Here is a 16594-nt window from a genome sequence, read left to right as displayed (position 1 = left end):
AGAGAAGATATGTCTTGCAAAATTAAAAATATTTACTATTTAGCCTGTTTCAGAAATTTGCTGAGCCCTGGTTAAAACCATAGGATTTTAGGGACTCAGGTAGAGCTGGGTTCAATCCTGGTTCTGCCATGTATTAACTGAACGGCTTTGGACAAGTCACTAACCTCCCAAGTTTTGGATTCCTCATCAATAAATTGTGGCTAGTAATACGGGTCCTTCACTTTTTATTTGCAATTTACCACCTTCCTCTATAATTCTTTTACAAACTAAGAAAACCACAAACCCCCCCACATTTTATTGTGAAGATAGAGGGAGGTGGCAAATTTTGGTACTAAACTTATTTGGTGTCAAAACCTGAAGTGAACAAACATGAAACTATTCCTTTAAAAAATATTTATTGATTTCAGAGAGGAAAAGAGAAGGAGAGAGAGAGATAGAAACATCAATGATGAGAGAGAATCATTGACTGGCTACCACCTGCATGCCCCCTCCTGGATATCAAGCCTGCAAACCTGGCATGTCCTGACCAGGAAATCAAACCATGATCTCCTGGTTCAAAGGTCGACGTTCAACCACTGAGCCACACCAGCCAGACTAAAGGCTAAACTATATCTATCCATTATCTATCTTATCTCTCTCTCTATCTATCTATCCATCATCTATCTATTATCTATCTGTAACCTATATTTATTGCCAATCAGAGAACATTAACAGCTATATCAATACTTGTAAATTTTATTGGCTTCGCACAATATAAGCTTATTTGTCACTCATAAACAGTGAAACACGAGTGGGGAGGGGGCTCTATTCCATGCAGTCAGAGATCCAGACTCCTCCTACTTGGTTGTGAGGCTAACTGAAATCTGGGACCTCACACTCTCCACAGATGGAAAGAGACAGTGAGGAGATGTGGTCACTTCCACCCACAGCCCAGGAATTAAAACTTAATCATAGCCCTAGCTAACTGCAGGGCAGGCTGGGATTATGGCCTAGTCATGTGATCACAAAGTGGAGCACATGGACACTGGTGATCAGCAGCAGTCTCTGACACATTTATCATTTGTCATATTTTTGCTGCACAAAGCTCACACATCTGCAGCATGCTGCAGACCCTGCTGGAGATATTAAACACAGAGAGCATGTGCACACCTTACCTTTCTGAACCTGCAAGACTGAATGTCAAAACTCAGCTGGCCCTGGGGATCTCAGATCAGGCTGGAGGTCCATGTACACCTCACAGGCAGGAGGCACAGTTACTAAGAGGTGCATTCGGGGGCCAGACTGCCTGAGTTTGAATCTTGGTTCTCCTACTTACTAGCTGTGTGACCTTGAGCAGGTTGCTCACCCTCTCTGTGATTCATTTGCTAAAAAGGAGATGATAATAGTACCTATGAAGATTACTAAGTTAGTATATGTAATTCCCTCAGCACAAGGCCTGCCTCATAATGACTGCTGAAGAAGGGTCAGTTAGTATTATTGTGTGTAGCTATTATTATTGTTATTTTTAAACATGTAGTACAGAGACTGGCACACAATAAGTGCTTGTTATATAATCAGATGCAGCACTACCTTCCATAGCACCACAGACAGAGTGATCCCTTGGCTTGTGCTCGAATGCATTTATTGATACGAGATTGTTGTTTAACAAGATCACCCATATCATTATTCACTGGCTTTGTTAGAAAAATCCCCCATGTAATAAGTGCTGTGTTTAATGTCTAAAAATATTGAGCACGTATTTGGTGCCAAGCCCTTGACGGACATTCTTACTCGATCATTCTTGCATGCTCCTGTGAAGTAGCTGTGCCTGCTGATGGTTTACAGACCTGAATACTGCGGCCCAGAGGGTTCACACACGCAGCCCCGGGTCTCCTGGCCGCTTGGGAGCAGAGTGGGGTTTCGATCCAGTCATATCTGGATCCAGGTCCCTCCTGTTTCATTCACTCTGCCTTCAGGCTTTGAGGAAATGAAGCAGAAAAGCCCATTTCCCTTTACTGGGGAGTCAGAATGGTCTCTGCTGCACCTCTCAGGATGCTATTGCTACTGAAAATATGTTCATTGCCTAATCACGCTCGTTTTCTAGAGACCGTCCAGGTAGCTAATCAATTTAGAAAAAGAACTACAAGAGCCTAGTGCTAAATTTGATTTTAATATAGCATTTATTAATTCAGTCATTCGTTTGCCTTCAAAAGAAAGACATTTACCAGCATGCTTATAGTATATAGCCATTACAACTAATTTTCCAAGTTACAATCAACATTCATCATAATTACCGGCATTTTGCATAAATATTACAGCAGCAGTGCTATGCATGGGCCCATATCATTAACACCAGACTAAATTTACATATGAAATTAGATACAATGTGCTATAGGTAATTGATGTTTCATTTCTGACACAGAAGTAATTTCGAGTAAATGAAACTGCTCGTAGTTTGTGCCTTACTCATTCTCTGCAAACTAGCTCTGAACGACTTCGTTAGGTGAACTGGAAGCGTTGACTTCCATAGTAGAGAGACACTAAGGCTGTGCTGGAACTCATCTTGTAGGTTAAGTGCAGTAAATGCTAATGCACACGTTATCATGGGGTGATTGTAAGCTATCATCAGTGGGGCCCTGGTGCCTATGACACTCTCACGTGTCTCCTCTGTTCCCTCCCCCCTAGCCCCCCCCCCCCCCATACTGCTGCTGCCACATTCAAGATAAAGCCCATTGCCCTGGCCTTGATGCCTGCAGTCTTCTTAGTCCACACCTCCTACTGAGCCACCGCCAGCTTCTACTCTTCTCTTGTCCCTGGTATGTCTTGGTTAAGGTATGTAAGGGGACATGAAGTTCCTGGCCCAGGTTCTTCATTTCACCAGCATTCAATCTGCATGAGACCCTCGTACCTGTGAGCAGACACTTGGTTGTCCTGGTGCCTCTGCCCCTGCGGCCACTGACTGAGTGACATCTCGGAGGGCTGTGCCTTTCTCCTTTCACCCTGACCTCACAAAGCTCCCGCTTCCAGGCAGCTGGCGGTGAATGAATGAACTTCACCTCCCAAACATGACAGGTTGTATTGAAATATAATTCTACTAAGTTTCATGTCTCCTGATCTTGTCTCCTCCTTTTCATCTCCGGTGACCCCAATTGTAGTTTGGGCTTGTATCAGCTCCTGTCCAGACTTAGAAGAAATAGTTGCTAGAGCAGTTCCCCCATATCCACAACTTTTGCTTCCCTTGGGTTCAGTTACCCATGGTTGACCACAGTCCAAAATTATTAAATAAAAATTTCCAGAAATAAACTATCTATTTTTTAATTTCATAAAAAATTAATTAAATACATTTCATAAACAAAATTAAATACAAATTATTTAATGTACATACTTTAAAAAGGGATTTACTTGTAAAATTGTCAGGCTGGTGAATATAGCATTCTGTTATATTTCATTTCTTTCTTGTCTCCCCCACTTTCTGAGCCTTAGAAGGCAGGATTTTGACTTTATCAGCTTTGTATTTCAAAGGCTTACCAGAGTTATAGACCCATAGCATATGCCCTAAAGGTTAGTTAAATTGTTTGTCTTCTGGGATTGTTGTCATGTAATTTGGGAAATGTACTTTTCTTGTACAGATATATAATATTAGACAGCAAACTAAATGTGTGTTGTAATTTGCACTTCTTTTAAAAGATAAGGATAGTTTTGTGACAATATAATGATGGGAAGAATAAATTCTTGGGTTTTTTTTTCAGTGTGTGTGTGCTTAAAAATTATCAAGAAGTACTAGGGGGGAAGTTTATAGCAATAAATGCCAACATGAAAAAGGAAGACATATCTCAAATAAATAATGTAACTGTACACTTCAAGGAGGTAGCAAAAGGATAAACTAAGCTTAAAATTAGCAGAAGAAAGAAAATAAAGATCAGAGCAGAAATAAATGAAATAGACAATAGAAAAAAATCAATGAAACTGATTTTTATTTTATATTTTGAAAAGATAGACAAAATTGACAAACCCTTAGCTAGACTAAGAGAAGAAAAAGATTAAAGACTTGCCCAGCCAGTGTGGCTCAATGGTTGAGCATCGGCCCATGAATCAAGAGGTCACCAGTTTGATTCCAGGTCAGGGCATATTCTAGAATTGTGGGCTCCATCCCCAGTAGGGGGCATGCAGGAGGCAGCTGATGGATGTTTCTCTCTCATTGATGTTTCTATCTCTATTTCTCTCCCTTTCTCTCTCTCTGAGATCAATAAAAACATATTTAAAAACAAGATAGAATACTCAAATAAATAAATAAATCAGAAATTAAAGAGGAGGCATTACAACTAATGCTGCAGAAATAAAAAGAATTATAAGAGACTACTAAAATCAACTCTATGCCAACAGACTAAAGAACTTAGAAAAATTAGGTAAATTTCTAGAGACATACAATGTACCAAGACTAAATTATGTAAGAAAAAAGGAAGTCTGCACAGACCTATAACTGGGAGATTGAATCAGTAATCCAAAACCCCCAACAAAGAAAAGCCCAGGACCAGATGGCTGCACTGGTGATTTCTGACAAACATTTAAAGAATTAATCAACCTCTTTCAAAAAATTGGTGAGTAAGAAATACTTCCAAATTCATTTATGAGGCCAGCATTACCCTGACACTAAATCCAGACAAAGACATCACAAGAAAAGAAGACGCAGGCCAATATGCCTGAAAATATAGATGCAAAATCCTCAACCAAATATGAGCAAGTCAAACAATAGCACATTCAAAGGACCATGTACCAGGACCAAGTATGATTAATCCCTGGGATGGAAGGATGGTTCAACATATGACAATTAATAGATGTAACATACCACCTGATCATGCCAATAGATGCAGAAAAAGCCTTTGACAAAGTTCAACACACATCCATGATAAAAACTCACCACAAACTAGGAATAGAAGGAAATTATCTCAATATAATAAAGACCATATATAAAAAGCCTACAGCTCACATCATGCTGAATGATAACAAACTGAACGCTTTCCCTCTGAGATTAGGAGCAAGACAAGGATAGCCACGCTTGCCACTTCTTTACAACATAGTGCTGGAAGTCCTGGCCAGAGACATTGGTGAGGAAAAAGAAATCGGATGACATGATCTTATATGCAGAAAATCATAGAGTCTACTGAAGAACTGCTAGAACTAGTAAACAAATTCAGTGAAGCTGCAAACAAAATCAACACACAAAAAGCAGTTGAATTTCTGTAACAATGAACTATCCAAAAGGAAATTACAATAGCACCAAAAAAATAGAATAAAATACTTAGATATAAATGTAAGTAAGGAGATGAAAGATTTGTATATCAAACACTATAAAACACTGATGAAAGAAATTAAAGAAGGCACAAACAAATGGAGAGTTAGTGGACCAAAAGGTTTAATATTGGTAAAATGTCCATACTATCTAAACCTATCTGAAGATTAATGCAATGCCTATCAAAATTCCAATGGTGTTTTTTATAAAACACCATTCTACAATTCAAATGGAGCCACAAAAGACCAGAAACATCCAAGGAAATCCTGAATAAGAGAACAAAGTTGGAGGCATCACACTTCATGATTTTAAAATATATTACAAAGCTAAAGTAATGAAAACAGTATGGTACTGGCATAAAGACAGACACATAGATCAATGGAACAGAATAGGAGTGCAGAAATATACCCTTGCATATACTGTCAACTGATCTTTGATAAGGCTGCCAACAATACACAATGGGGAAAGGAAAAGGATAGTTTCTTTAACAAATCATGTTAGAAAAAATGAATACACACACCCAAAATAATAAAATTGGATCCTGACTTTATACTATGCACAATTATTATTTAAAATAAATTAAGACCTGAAACCATAAAATTCTAAGAAGTAAAGTTGGGGGAAAACTTCATGACATTGGTCTTGGCAATGATTTTATGGATAGGACACCAAAAGCACAGGCAACAACAACAAAAAGTAAATTGAATTACATCAAACTAAAAAGGCTTCTGTAGAAAAAAGGCACAAAAAAGTGAAAAGGGATCCTATAGAATAGGAAAAAATATTTATAAACCATATATATGATAAGGGGTTATCTCCAAAATATATAAGAAACTCCTATAACTCAATATAAAAAAAATTCTAGTAACTCAATTTTAAAAATAAGCTGAGGACTTGAACACTTATTTCTCTGAAGAATATATACAAATGGCCAACAGGTATATTAAAAATACCCAGCATCACTAACCAGTGAAATTCAAATAAAAACCACAATAATATATCACCTCACATGTGTCAGGATGAAAAAACTGAAAGGTGAGGTGTTGAGGAGGACATGGAGGATTTGGAAAATTTGCACACTGTTAATAGGAATGCAAAATGGTGTGGCCACTATGGAAAATAGTATGAAGGTTCTTCAAAATAATTAAAAATAGAACTGCCATATGATTCAGCAATCCCACTTCTGAATATTTATCTGAAAGAATTGCAACCAGGATCTTTACAGGCATAAAAAGTTTCAGTCAAGCAAGACCACTAAGCTCTGGAGATCTGCTGGACAACAGTAATGTATTGTACACTTAAATATTTGTTAAGAGGGTAGATCTCATGTTGAACATTCTTACCATAATAATAATAAAAAAGAATAAAAGGGGGTGGGTGAGTGGGAAGAGATCAACCAAAGAACCTGTATGCATATATTTATAACCCATGGACACAGACAACAGGGTAGTGGAGGCCTGGGGTTGGGGGGAGGAGTGGGTCATAAGGGGCCAATGGGAGAACAAAGGGGAATATGTAATATTATCAACAATTGATAAAAAGATGAACAAAATCCACGGAATAAAAGGCCCAAGACAAAAAATTAAAAATCAAGCTCAAGATTTCCAACTAAAAAGATTAAATCCCTTTCAGTGTCTGAAGTCAAGTCACAATAAAGAAAAAGTCTAAGACTTACCTCAAAACTCACAGCTCCATTGTGGTCTGTGTCAAACGCATTGAACAGAAAATGTGCATACGTTGTAGAGTCTGAAATGTTGAAAAGGGAGTATTATTAAGTCAGCGTTTCAATATCCTACGTAAGACTTGTATAACATGCCGAAGTCCTAGTCCAAGTCAGGAACATCAGTTGCCCGCCTCCTTTCTGTAGAGAATTGTAATTTGAGATTCACAGGAGTGAGCTACCTACATAGAGGCCATGGAGGGCAGACACCTCTGTAACTTTTTGGCTAGAAATGATCTGAACACTTGGGTGTCTTGGATGACGTTACTGGCTCTGGGAGGAGTCATTAGTACCATAGGTGGGTGGGAGGATTAAGTGAGACCCATCTGGAAATAGCTTAGTGCTTGGCAGGGGTAATCTCTAGAAGTAAAAGAATAAAAATACTACGAATGAGACACAGACGAATTGCTATTATTAGTGTCGTGCCTCAATTTTATAATTTAGTTAAGCTACTGAGACTCAGAGAGGTTGAGAAACTTGTCCAAAGTCACACAGTCAATAAGGAGTAGAGTGGCACATAACTCGGATCTTTCTCACTAAAAATCCAGGCTAGTCCATAGCCAGTAAATTTGAGCCAGCAGTGACTTGGCAAGTGTCTGTCCCCTTGTTGGAAGGGGGTTGTGTGGCCTTAAAAGTTCCGGGTGGCAAGCAGCAGGGAGCCCCTGCCCTGGCTGGGTTCTGGGTGGGATTTGGGGTTCTGAATCAGTTTTGGAAGGCTCTCTGTCCCCAATGTCTCATCATGCCGCCTAATGACACTAAAGTACTCTGAAATCCACCCCTTCCCCTTCATAGGTTTTTTTTTCCCCTGTAACCCTTCCTTCCTCTTCTGTTTCTCCTTTGTCTCCCTAATCTCTGAGGTTTGTGCTTTTCTATTTTAAAAGTACATACTTTTTCTTACTGTTTTCTTTTCTTAGTGCACAGTTTTCATTTTTAAGTGCTTGTGTGCTTGACTCTTGATCAAATCTACTTGATTATTTTAAATGTTTCATCTCATGGGTTTTAGCCTTTTACCTTAACCTTTTTTTTATATTAACAAAACTTGTAACCTTTTAGCTCATTGGCTCTAGCCTTTATCTTCCGTTAAAAATCCATTTCTGCTTTAGAACTTTTAACCTTTATTTTTATTGGGATTTTAACAAAACTTCTATTCACCTTTTACTTTATGAATTGCTTTTCAAAGGTTGTCAAAAACACTAAGTCATAGTAGCTGGAATAGGTAATTGTTCTTCCCAAATAAGGGAGGTCAGAGGTCATGCAAACTTCTTTCCCTGCTCTCAAGTGCCTGTGGCTACTTATGGATTATTGTTCCTGAATGCTTTACCCCAGTGGTTAACGATATTGAAGGCCATATACTTCATGAGGTAGATTGCACATTCAGGTTCTCAAAATGAAGGTAGAATTTTCTTTCATCTCTGAGCTTTAAATATGATATAAGGAATTGCTTATTTTTAAACGTCTGAATTATTAACACTGTTTTCAATGAACTAAACTGCTACTACAATTGGGTTTGAATAATATATAAAGGCACCATATGTAGAGTGGATGTCCATCAGGTATGGGTGGGTTGCAGGAAGAAATCTTTGAATATGGGACCAGGGGTTAATTGCAACCAACTCAGTGAAATTGTTGGGACGTTCTGGTACAGAGTTATCGAGAATTGGCAGCCTATTTTATTTGCAAAGTTGTTTTCCTCTCAACAGTACTCTTACACAGAGTTCTGGAACGATTTAGTGCCCTATGGAGATATGAGATGACAAGTCGTATATTTTCAAGGAGAAAAAAGAGATTTGCATATTTTATAATGAGCTTTATTAAGCAGGTCTCTTGTTACCCTATTTATACAACCAGAGTGAATGCTTTTACCTTAGCAAGTGGAATTCACCATGAATAATGGCTCAGAACAAACAGTGCTGAGAAGTTTTTAAATTTAACAAACATGGACATAAATAATTACCATTCTTCTCAAATGCTCTAGCTTTAAAGTTTGACATGTGGGACATACACTCTAAAGGTCTGCCCTAACATGGTACAGAGGACGTCTTGTTCTTCTAAATGTACCTTCGCAATTCTCTGGGAAGTGAAGCAGTTTAACAGCCTAGGCACTCTGTGCAGAGAGCAGCTGTTAATAGTGTAGTCAAGTCAGACTGCCTGAACTTGAATCTCAGCTAAAACAATAGTAACTGCGTGACCTTGGACAAGTTGTTTCATCTCTCTGTGACTCAGTTTCCGGTAAAACTGTAACAATACTTCATAGAGTCATTACGAAAAGATTAGATGAAATACTATATGCAAAGTACTTAGAACAGTCCTAGGTATATATTAAATGTTCAATAAATATTAGGTATTCTTCTTTCATAGACAAGACACTTTTATTTCAGCTACCTTAAAGACATGTGATCAATTATTTTTACAAATGTAATATATTTTCACCTGAAAAGCTTCCTATTTTTTTTGTAAACTCTGTTGTATGTTTAAGTGACTGGCTTTCTAATTAGATAGAACCTCATGCTCGATGGACTAGTAGATTTGTGTCTGGAAAGGCATTGACGATTCAGGTGGACTTTGGACCACTGGCTGGCCTTTGGAGACACTGCAAGCTTTTAAAGAAGGGGAGTGATGCTACTTGCTTTGACCGGGCAAGAGGAAGGAGCCGAGGCACTGAAGGATCTGGCTGGGCATAGAGGTGGGTGAAGAAAAGGAAAAGTGTCCACAAAAGTCCTATGGTCTGGCTCCATCTGACTGCATTCTTCTTGGACAGTAGTAAATATTTGCCAAAAGGATGAATAAGTAGAATCTTAAATTCTAGATTTCAATACAGTTCAAGGCTCAAAAGATATTGGTAATCTCTGTTCTCCCCATATCACCTGATAGTTCACATTTCCTTACATATAACATAAACAGCTACTGAATTTGATATGCCAAGATTGCCTCAGTTTTTTATAATTTTACTTGGGAAGTTGAAATCTTACAGGTGGGGGAAACTGTATGGGTTCTTAGGATAGAAGGGGATCTTGGATATCACTTAACTATGTATGTATGTTTAACGGAGGTGAACAATAAGTGCAGGTGCTTTCAGTGGCTTACCTAAGGTCACCTCGTTAGTTAATGGTAGAGTCAGTCATAAAATCAAGACATCTCCATACCAACTCCTAGAAATAAAGATTATTGGAGCAGAAAGGAAACCGAGGATACTTTGTCCCACATTTTATAGATATTACACAAATGTTGTCCCCCATTTCACAGAGAAACAACCTGAGGCCCAGAGAAATAAACCGCTTGAGTAACACACCTTGGTCTTGGTATAGTCTAGCCACAAACTCAGGACTCTTGACTTAGTCCAGTGACCTTAACCCAATTATTTCCAGACCACAATGATGATACATACCAATTAGCCCTTTCATTGACACACATTCATTTCGGAATATTAGATTATCATGTTTTAGATATGAGTGTTGAAACCAATCTAGTTTATTTCTTTCTTCCCACCACAAATCCCTACTCCCTACCTGAACTGAAGCACAATGTATGGAATCGGCTTTTGAATATAGAGCATTTGAATATAGAGTTCATGGCACCATTGCTATGGTAAGGCAGGTTCATATACATAAATAGTAGTTTCTGTTCAACAAGCCCTTTATAAATCACTCTGAAAATTCTTACAAATATCATTCTAGATATTCAGTGATGGAGTTACTTGAAAAATTAAAAGAAAAATCTTTATGTCCATCAAACCCATCTAAGTGCCTCAAGCGCCTTAAACACAGTGGCTGATCGATAAATGTTTGTTGACTTAGAATTTTTTTAACTGTAGCTCATTCATTCATTCCTTCAATAGCTGTTTATCGGCTGCCCAGTATAGTCAAAGTAAGTGCAAAATTCTTACAATGTAAGCAGGAGTAGCCCAGGAAATGGCAATTTTTATGATCTTTAAAAATGCTTAGTAAGCTAAAGCTTCCACTGTATGTGAAGTTGAAAAAGTAATGATCTAGGTAAAGGCATCAATATACAACGTCCACTCGGCTTGTTTCATAGCAGGCAGACTTTATCCCTTGCAAATAAGAAGCTTCTGTTGAATCTAGCTGTGCTGACATCCAGAACACCAAACAAGCTGTGCGCGGTAAACGGCCTTGCTAAGCAACAGTGAAAACGAAGAGCCTGACACAATACAAATTGCAGGAGGTGCTGTAGATGAGACCAGGCATCTTCCTGGCGGAAATGGTGAGACATTGTGATTGATGGAGCCATCATTGTTACTGCTCATAATGAGATACACCTGTTGCTTTCAGATCAGCAACTTAAGTAAATGGATTCACAGGAGAGTGAAGATGGCCATAGTATGAATTTTCCTGCCATTGGAGATGATGTTCTTCCTTAGGACTTTTTCCCTTTTGTAGGAGTGCTGCAAGATCCCATTTGGATGCATGATAGCAATTTTTTAAATGGCAAGTCATTATTCTTGAAAATATTTCATTTCCTTTATTTATGCCTGGTACTTTTAGATTTATGCATTCAATTAGCATGAATAATCAAAGAATTTTTAAGAGTACAAAAGTAATTTTTCTCCAAATCCCTTTGGATTTTGTAACAAGAATCCTTTGCAAAGAACTGTGCTTAAGTGAATGTTCTTTAATGCCAACATGTTATTTTTCAAGTGAAGATTAATTTTTAATGTGGAACTGTATCTAATTTGTATCATGTAACAACTTTCATTGGAGATAATAAAAAGTAAAGATTTCCATTTGTGCTAGGTGCTTTGATATTATTGCCCATCAATATGTTGGCAGACACTTAAATATATAGTAAGTATGATTTTCTTTAAAAATTCCATGGCTTTTAATAATCTAGAAATATAAGAGTTAATCAAATAATATTCCAAATTCTTTATTAATGCTGACACTGGACCCATTACAATCTGGCAGTGGTCTCCATAACCAATCAGTACCTGTCTGTGGGCCCCTTAGTAATGAGACGGGGAGTATAGTTGTCTCACACAGCATATCTAAATCCTATAATAATAGGCCACACTGTGTTTTCTTAGAATTGAATTCTAATTAACTTCTCTTAAAAGGCCATCTTAAATGAAAATTTCTATTTTGACAATCCACGTACGAAATCACTTTCAACCCACTGAAATTGCTAACACCAACTGTATTGAAATCCAGAAGAGAATCTAATTTTTGTAGGAAATAACTAATACTTAGGTGCTGTAAACTTTCAAAATGCCTATTATAGCAATGACTCCATTGAATTGCTATAGCCACCAGGCAGGTGATGTCGAGGTGATGTCGCTCAGTCATTCACCCGTTCACTCATGTAGGCGGGGAGGGCTTATGCAGTTCTGCTACCTGTCAGCCACTGTTCCACAACCTGGGGGTACAGCAGTGAACAAAACAGACAAAACCCTCTGCTCCCCTGGAGTTGACATTCCAGTGAGGAAAGAGACAATAAACCATAATAAAAAGAGGTTAAATAGTATATACCATTAGGTGCTCTTGAGTGCTTAAAGCAGGGAATGGGGAAGGGGAATGTTTAAGGGGTTGCAGTTTAAGGGAGGGTGGCATTTGAATAAAAACAAAGTGGTGAGGCACTGAATGGACATTTGAGAGAAGAGAGTTCCAGGCAGAAGGAACAGTAAGTTCAAAGGCCCCAGGAGCAGCAATATGAGGGCCACGTTGGGGGAACGAAGGCTAAGGAGGCCAGTGTAACTGAAACTTAGTGAGTCCACAGGGGGAATGGTGAAGGATGAGTCAGAGAGGGAGCAGGAGGCTAGTAAGCTCAACCTGTAGGTCCTGTCGGTTGTGGCCTCTGCTCTGATGGGACAAAGATAGAGCAGAGTGGTGACATGATCTGGCAGGATCACTCAGTTTGTGTTGAGAATTGACCATGATAGGTAAGCAGGGAGGACAGTCAGAATCAGGGAGATGGTTTTAGAGACTATTGAGTTATTTTGGCATGAGATGATTGGGGATTCTTTTCAGTGGACAGCAGTAAAAAAAAGTTATTGAAGAGGAAATGGATGAACCTCTCTGTACCTTAGTTTCTGCATTTATTAAAAAGGGAGAATCATTTCTAGGGTTGTTGGAAGGTGAAGGGTAATGCATGACAGGGTCCGACACATGCCAGATGCCTGATAAATGGTGCTTATATCAGCCCAGATTCAATTTGTCTGGATGGTCTCATTTTCATATCCCCCCTTTCCTTCAGCTGCTCGAATTGTCCTACCTTGTGCTCCAATAGTATTTTTTAGCTCTCTATCCACACACACTTAATTTTGACATGGCCCACCTACTACAGTAGACTAGAACATACTTTGGGGACAGGTACCCCATCCCATTACTCTTACATTACCAGCACCTAACACATGAGCTGGGCATCCTGATGGGCGATTGAAGGACAAACAGAAATGTCTAGTGGCCTTCATTCATCTCTAACACATATGCATTACATTTTGCACTCCTGTTTTCTTTCCAATTAAAATAATATCTAGCGTGGTATTCATTTTTCTCAGATGGGAGGTGGTGGTCATAGTAGAGTTACCTAAAAATAGAAAAACTGCAGAAAGGACCCTAGGCGAGGCTCCAAAGAAATCTAGTTTCTAACCCAGATTTGCCACTTAATGGATGTGTGGCCCCCAGCAAGCCATTTAATTTCTCTAAGCCCCAGATTTCACATCTGTAAATTGAGGATAATTACATTTGTCCTAATTTTGAGAGTTGGGAGAATCAAATGACACCGAAAATGCATGGGAGAGCTTGGAGGCATGGGACCAGGCTGTCATAGTCAGAAAGTGCTGTGCAAAGGGGCCCATAGGGGAGAAAAAGGGAATATCTATAATAATTTCAACAACAAAGATAAATTTAAAAAATAACAACAACAAAAGTACTGTGCATTTGAGAGCCACAGTACTAGGCACCAATGCTACCACTCGTGCTAAACTAAAGACCAAGCTCATGGATAGTTGCTAATTTGTAAGTAGTTTACTTTTAGGATATAGTGAAACTCATGTACCCTTGCATGCTGTATATTAATTCTTCTACATAATAATTAAAAATGTAGTTATACCCTGAAGGATGAACCAAACCAAAGATTGCAAGCATAAGTAGTCAGCAAGGGATTAGGATACAAGATCAACACCCAAAGAGAAGTGACCTCACCCAATGGCCATGTAGGTCCATGCCTGCTTCACTCCCCCTCACAGGAAGAACAATGAACAATTACTCATGAGCAAACACCACAGAGAAAGTTCTAGAACATGGGGTTGAGGCTGAAGCTCAGCCTGCCCCACACAGACCAAGAAAGAGTGTATATGAAGGGTAAGAGAGAGAGCTGCATGATTACCACATTGCCCCTCCCCAAGGCCAAAGCAGCACCAAATGGAAAAAGAAAAAGAGATTGCAAAGCATAATTCTAACCGAGAGTACGCTAATAAGTCCTCATTCGTACTCACCTCCCTGTGGAAAGAACTGTGAGTAAATCTCTTTGAAGGTGTCTTCGTTAACAACACCGCTGGGGCATTCCTGGAAAAAGTGGTAGAGAAGCAATATGAACAAAGTGTTCATAAAATTAATTTCTTGCGCATTTTTAAAAAACAGAGCTGTCTACCATGGAAAGCTGCACCAAGAAAGCTAACCATCCAGCCTTTATTACAAACAGAATAAAAGCATGCTATAAAGTTTTCTTGTCCCAGTTCTCACAGGAAGACAAAAAGAATTGCAGATGTAAAAGTCTTTGCACATAAAACTACGCTGCTGCTTATAAGAACACATATGTTTATTATCAAAGAAGCAAGAGGAAATGACATTGTTTTTCATAAATCAAGCATATTGCAAGGTGCCTATGATATGGGCTTTGCTAGATCTTGGTGCTGTGATCTCTGGAGATTTGCTGACCCAGAAAATCTTTTAGTTCAATGAAAAAATGGGTGCTCCATTTGGGTCAAAGGTGGCCTGGCCTAAGAAGTTTCTACCAGGAGTCATTACTAATTTCAGTTAACAGTTTGTAATAGTTTGACTTTGAATGAAGCAGGACCACAGAATTTTTTTTGGTTTCTGGAGGGGAGGGTCTGAAAAGAAACAGGCCTGAAGTTAATAAATTTCCACCTTTGTCCCATGGGTAGAATTATTTAAGACTCATGGATATTGATCTTGGGAACTTCAGTGATGTTGGACTGTTGCCTGGTGGGAACCTGGGCTCCCTTGGGTCAGTTGTCACAGGACCCCCAAACTACCTGGCATTCTCCAGGATTCACTGGAGAAAAATCGGGGGTGTGTTAACGTCCTTGAATTTAGGGTTGAATATTCTGTGTACTTTAACTTTGACACTGTTCCTGGGCTCTTCAATAATCATCTGCGGTGGTTTTCAAAGCTTCTCTTTATCTTAAAAATCATTGTCCACTCACTATAAAGTTCATTTATTAATTTGACCTTTCTTTATTCAAATAAGCCAGTTACTTATCACTAGTATGCTTCACATGAGAAATGTTCTATTTTCTCATTCATTTGTTTGAAAGGTTGGAACTCTGATACATAAACAGAATTTTAAATAATTTCAATATAAACTTGTGTTTAGAGAGCTTGTCAGTGTATTTTTCTCCCAGTTAATTTAAAATATATATATATTTCTTTATTGATTTCAGAGAGGGAGAGAGAAGGAGAGAGAGACAGAAACATCAATCATGAGAGAGAATCATTGATCGGCTGCCTCCTGCAACACCCACCACTGGGAATCGAGCTGCAACCCAGGCATGTGCCCTTGGCCGGAATTGAACCCGGGACCCTTTAGTCCGCAGGCTGAGGCTCTATCCACTGAGCCAAGCTGGCTAGGGCTCCCAATTAATTTTAATAATAAACCTATGACTTGGGTATCTCCAGTCACACAGGCAGAACTGGAGGCCTTGTAGTAAAGCACCATTATTAGCTAGCCCCTGGGAGAGCTGGTGTATGAGTTTGGGACATTACAGGTCACCACAAGTTTTGGATTAGATGAACCCTGTGGAAATAATGACTCTCAAGGACCAAAAATAAATAAATTATTTAATTAAAAAATGAGCAGAAAAGCAAGCAAGCAAATTGTGAAGATTAATTTTATGTGCCAACTTAGAAATGGTACAAATGGACTATTCTCTACATTTTATCATGGAGTGGTTCATCCACAAAAGTGGTATCTACACCTCTTCATCAAGAATGAATTTGGCCAGGCCATGTATACAGCTAAGTGTACATGATAGACCATGTGACTGTATTAGATAGGTTATCTCTTGCTGCTGTAACAAATAGACCCTTCAATATGTAACAAATTAAACAGAATGTAGTCTATTTCTTGCTCATCTAACAGGGTTGGGTGGGTGTACAGATTAACTGATGGTTCTTCTGAGAGTCATTAAGCAAGAGAGGCTAATGAAAGCTTGGCTATGTTCAACACATGCCTTCTAAAGTCTCTATGATTGTCTTATCCAGAAAGAGAAGAAGACCTTGAGAAGTGTGCATGGAAGGTGTTTATGGGCCAAGTCTTGAAGTGGCACACATCATTTCTACTCCCATTTTATGTTAGAAATCATTGAATATGTCCACCCCAGACAACAAAAGAAGTCTCATGCGTCCAAGACA

General features: G+C 38.8%; 1 protein-coding gene across 5 annotated transcripts in view; it reads right to left on the bottom strand.

The window, feature by feature from the left end:
- KCNIP4 (potassium voltage-gated channel interacting protein 4) overlaps positions 1-16594 on the bottom strand; it is a 954817-nt gene that overhangs the window by 17447 nt on the left and 920776 nt on the right. For all 5 annotated transcript variants that reach the window (XM_081083176.1, XM_081083172.1, XM_081083173.1 and 2 more), the window contains 2 exons: positions 14437-14506; positions 6945-7015 (listed from right to left, as the gene is read on the bottom strand). In XM_081083176.1, coding sequence (XP_080939302.1) covers positions 6945-7015; positions 14437-14506 — 141 coding nt within the window. The remainder of the gene's footprint in view (positions 1-6944; positions 7016-14436; positions 14507-16594) is intronic.

Source organism: Myotis nattereri (genome assembly GCF_964212035.1).
Source record: "Myotis nattereri genome assembly, chromosome: 1".
Taxonomy (NCBI): Eukaryota; Metazoa; Chordata; class Mammalia; order Chiroptera; family Vespertilionidae; genus Myotis; species Myotis nattereri.
The sequence above is the reverse complement of the archived record's forward strand: the minus strand, read 5'-3'. Positions and strand labels throughout refer to the sequence as shown.